The sequence below is a fragment of the Mangifera indica genome, unplaced genomic scaffold (genome assembly GCF_011075055.1).
Source record: "Mangifera indica cultivar Alphonso unplaced genomic scaffold, CATAS_Mindica_2.1 Un_0048, whole genome shotgun sequence".
NCBI classification, from domain to species: Eukaryota; Viridiplantae; Streptophyta; class Magnoliopsida; order Sapindales; family Anacardiaceae; genus Mangifera; species Mangifera indica.
The window spans coordinates 74188-78803 of record NW_025401140.1 but is presented as its reverse complement, the minus strand read 5'-3'; the positions used below and the strand labels follow the sequence as shown (position 1 = coordinate 78803).

The 4616-nt window shown below is 35.1% G+C and overlaps 1 protein-coding gene across 1 annotated transcript; it reads right to left on the bottom strand.

The window, feature by feature from the left end:
- Window positions 1-868: 868 nt before the first annotated feature.
- LOC123206748 (LEAF RUST 10 DISEASE-RESISTANCE LOCUS RECEPTOR-LIKE PROTEIN KINASE-like 1.1) lies at window positions 869-4047 on the bottom strand. Its single transcript, XM_044623973.1, has 4 exons — window positions 3640-4047; window positions 2910-2948; window positions 2574-2828; window positions 869-2101 (listed from the first exon to the last, which is right to left on the bottom strand). The coding sequence occupies exons 1-4, from the start codon at window positions 3809-3811 to the stop codon at window positions 1134-1136; spliced, it is 1434 nt and encodes a 477-aa protein (XP_044479908.1). The 5' UTR covers window positions 3812-4047; the 3' UTR covers window positions 869-1133.
- Between the last annotated feature and the right edge of the window lie 569 nt (window positions 4048-4616).

Below are 4616 nucleotides of genomic sequence, written 5' to 3'. Positions count from 1 at the left end.
TTATGAGCCATCACTTAAGAGGACACACGAAACAGTTCTGATACTATTTGTAATATTCCTAGTTCAATACTCTAACTCACTATCAAAATATTGTTTACTTTAGATATAAAATCTATCATAATTTTCTTTTTGAGTTTTGTAACCTAAAACACTTTTTGATAGTTTAAAGAGCTCACAAGCTATTTAACTAGTTTCATCTTTTTATAGCTAAGTGATTTAGGATGTACACACAAACCCAACTTCAGTCTCATGCTTTAGCAATGTAAGATTCACCTAAGGGTTTCTCAGTAATATAGAAAATATTGTTTAATAAATATATTGATAATAAGATTAAAACTAACAAAATAATTTAATATATTCATATCATAATTTGCTAATTTGAAAAAAAAATTCTAATGTATTATTAACATGAAGAATATTTTAGAAAATACACAAAACAAATATTTTAACATGAAACATGTTAGTTTAACTAAACACAATACTAATTTATATCTAATAAATTTTTAATTTAAGTAAAATAATATCTTAATATTTTTATATTAATTTCAACAAAATATAATAATTATTTATTTATACCAATTTTTTTAAATATGGTAATAATTTATATTTAATAATCTTTTAAATAATATATCTTTATGATAGTTTTTTATTTTTAGTAATAAAAAATTATATTAATCAAACACAGATAAAAGAGCCAAGCTTGAGCTAAGCATTACTCAGTTCGATTACACCCCAAGTCCTAGTTTGATTATTTGGTTTGGGGTCGACTTGTTTGTTCCTCTTATGAAACTATTTATGATACTATTCACCAGCCCTCAAATTTAGAATCTGCTGGTGGCTTTTTGATGGTACCGTACAATAGTTCAAATGAACTTGAACTGGAGATGAATATTAAAGATTCAAGCTGAGATCGAGTTGGGCCCAACTCAATTCCACCTGTAATGATAAGTAGGCCATGATCGGAACACTTACAGATTATGAATACTAGTATAACAATTACAGAACCTCTAGAAAGAAGAACAAGACACAATGTACCTTTCAACTTCCTTTAACAAGCACATATACATACAAATTCCAAGAACACAAAAATGATAGCAGATGTGCTCAAATTCCAGCTGCAGAAAGAAGAAATCTTAGTAACTAACACTTAGTCTAGTGTTGCTATTAACCCATTTTGGAGCGACAGAAATGGGTGAAGACGGCACCCTCTTGTCCTTCAACAGTGCAAGATTGTCACAATCTGGTGGTGTCTGCATACTATTGAGCACATCAGTGTTATCTTTTTCTTCTTGTACATCTTCCAGTATCCAGTTTCCACTTTCAATTCTCATCAGTTCCTCCAAAACGACATCCATGGGAGGTCTCATTTCCTTGTTCTGTTGCAGACAAAGAAATGCCAACTCTGCAACTGAAGTTATCATTCTTCTAACTTGTTCATCTGATTGGTATCCAAGGCTTGTGTCGACCAGCTCTTCGATCAAGCATTTTTCAATCCTGTTTATCGCAAAGTTACCCAAATTGATCTCATGCCTTTGCCTTTTTTTGTCAAAAGCACGCATTGATGAAATAAGCTCAATCAGGACAACTCCAAAGCTATATACATCACTCTTATCTGTTAGCTGATAACAATGATAATACTCAGGATCAACATAGCCTGGAGACCCTTGTGGAGCTGTTGAGACATGAGTAACATCAGCTGGGAAAAACCTGGAAAGCCCAAAATCAGCAACTTTTACACAAAAATTGTTGTCAAGAAGAATGTTTTTAGTCTTCACATCCCGGTGTATGATATCAGAAGTATGGAGATATGCCAATGCACTGGCTGTTTCTATTGCAATCTTCAAACGGATAGGCCAGGCTAATGAACCAATCTTTGCTAAATCACCGCGGAGATGATCTGCAACAGTTCCATTGGGAACATATTCATACACAAGAAGGAGACCTTGCTGACTGTGCTTAGAAGTGCAGCCATAAAGGGATACAAGATTTCTATGGCGCAGACGTGTGAGGATTTCAACTTCAGTCATAAACTGCTTAACTCGTCTGTAATTGTACTCATTTAGACGCTTCACTGCAACTTCCCTTCCATCTCGAAGTTTTGCTGATTTAAAAGGATCATCAAATAGGCCTATTAGAAATTTGTGGATTGTTTCAATTTGAGAAACAACATGCACAAATACCGAAATATTTATTTTTTAGAGGAAACTGAATTTTATTTTTCTATTATAGAGATTGAATTTTTTTTCTATTGAAGAAATAACTTTTCCTATAGAAATGACTGCATTTTTACCATTTTTTATTGAAAGTATAAAATAAACACAATTATTGTTTTGTTTTGTTTTGAAAATAAGATTGTTAATTTAAATAGTAAAAATTTAGATTATTTAACAAGAAAATCTATAAATTTGGTCTTTTTAATTGAAAATCTTCAAAGTTTAGTCTCTTTTACAAAAAAAAAAAAAAGTTTGGTTGAGAAAGAATGATAATTAGACTCGTCTAAGTGGTATTATGCCGTTCCAGACTTTCTTCCTACCTTCATTTAGCAAAGCGTATCTAAAAGTAAATCTTCTTACCATAGTATACTGTTGCAAAGCCTCCATTTCCAAGTACTTTCTCATCACTAAAATTGTTGGTGGCTTTCGCAAGTTCAAAGTAGGAGAATATGGGGACCCCAAAGTAGACAACACCCATTTCCATCTCTGATCTTGAACAGGGATCAGAAAAAACATTTCTGGAATTGAAGCCTGCGGAAGTATGTTTTTGTTTCTTGCATCGCCAAATAACGAAAATCAACAGAGCCACAATCGGAGATCCTCCAACTCCAAGACCTAATGGGCAGAAGGAAACCACAAAATACTAATCAAATGCTTATCATTGAAAGTTGCAAGACCCTTCAATATGAGTATTACCTATCCCTAGATGTAGCTTCAATATCTTTTCTCCATTTCCTGCAATTTAATTTATACAGGAAAAGAAACGCTGTTAGAAAACGGACCAGAGATTGAGTACGAGATGAAGAAAGCAAATAGTCACACAATAAGGAGAAAGGACACTCATGATTTATAAACCGGGTTACATCCTACAGAATCATTATAAGAGAATGTTTTTTTATCTCTCCAATTGTTATCACACTCATACAAGAAAATCATATGTTTATACATAGTAAGATAATAATCTCTAAACCAAAACTAAACCAAGTAGGATTCTTAATCCTCAAAAAAATCATAAAATGTCACTTCATGAGAGATTCAAATTGCAGGTAGCATCTAGCGAATCCACTGCTTAATAAGAAGCAGGTAGTGGATGGTTAAACCCCGCTTATAGGCTCGAAGGCACTGCCCTCTTCACCTTGTCCGCTAGCCAGAGAGAGGGACCTCAGCCCACTGATCAACAACAGGACCTCATGTGCGTTAGCGTAGGCCCTTATAGACAATTTCAACATAAAGCACTGTAAAAATCAGTTGGAGAATGGAAGAGTCTTGTTTTTCCAAGAAGGGTATTAAGATTAATGCACCTCATTCAAATCTATGAAATTTACGAAGTAAAATATAACAACAAAGAAATCATTATGTAAAATCGAAAAGCAAGATATGTAGCAACCAGGAATCAGTCCTAGAACTTCACCATAAGTAGTGATACCTGAGGAGTTTGTTCTTCCTGCCACAGAACAAGTAAAGTTTCCATTGCTATCAGTTTTGCATTGTCCTCCCGCCAAAAAGCAATCATAACATTCATCAGTCACATTCACTTCCACCGAAAAGAAGCCCGTAAACAAATTAGAATATTCAATACTTGTTTTAGTAGTTTTCATTTGTAACTTAAGCTGTGAACAACCAGGAAGAGAGCCTGGAAAACAATTTGTTGGGCCCCTGTAAAGGATAACGGAGTGTTGGGAATTATTGCAGAGAGAAGTGAAATTTTCCGGGATAGTGTAATTGAGGGGGCATTCGAACGCTGCTTGTTGATGGGGCACATTAAATGAGAGAAAAGGAGAGATTGGAAGAGTTAAGTTTTCTAAGGATTTTCTGCTACATTCTTGAATCTCTTCTTTAGGATCTTTGTCTTGAAGCTCTAATGTATTATCCTGAGAGATGCCCGTGATATTGAACCATTGCCCCTTCTTCCCCAGCTGAATCCTCGGAAATGGTTCAGTGCAGTTATCTACAACCAGCAACCCACATTCCCGATGCGTTCGATTGGAGAAGGGGAAGCCTATGTTGCCAAGAAAACCACAGCGAAAACGTGGACATCTCGGAATATTCAGCCTCCTGTCCTCTTGAGCCAGGCAAAGCAGTAAAAGGAAAAGACCTGATAAAAGAAAAGTCAGAACGTAAGAGATATGAGCCATCTTCAGTCAGTAACAGAAGTAACAACAAGCTCAAACTATGGCTACTTTCCGAAGTCTTTTGCACTCACTCCTTTTTCAATATGGAACTTGAAATGCCTTTTCCATCCCCACACGGCAGTTGACTTAGAAATTACATAGAGAAGACTTAGAAAATAAGAGGGAAACGAGTGCAACTTGAGCTATTCCTTGAGGGGGGCTGGATTCGAAGTTCGAATTGAGCCAGCTCAACTTGGTGTTTGGCTCAATTCAAGCTGGAGCTTAAGTTAGA

Bases quoted from the DNA above. Each gene is read 5' to 3' on its own strand.
- LOC123206748 (XM_044623973.1), bottom strand. From the start codon at position 3,811: ATGAAAACTACTAAAACAAGTATTGAATATTCTAATTTGTTTACGGGC. The intron at 2,949-3,639 runs GTATCACTACTT...ATTAAATTGCAG, and splicing joins AGGAAGAACAAACTCCTCAG to GAAATGGAGAAAAGATATTG. The intron at 2,829-2,909 runs GTAATACTCATA...TCTGCCCATTAG, and splicing joins GAAGCTACATCTAGGGATAG to GTCTTGGAGTTGGAGGATCT.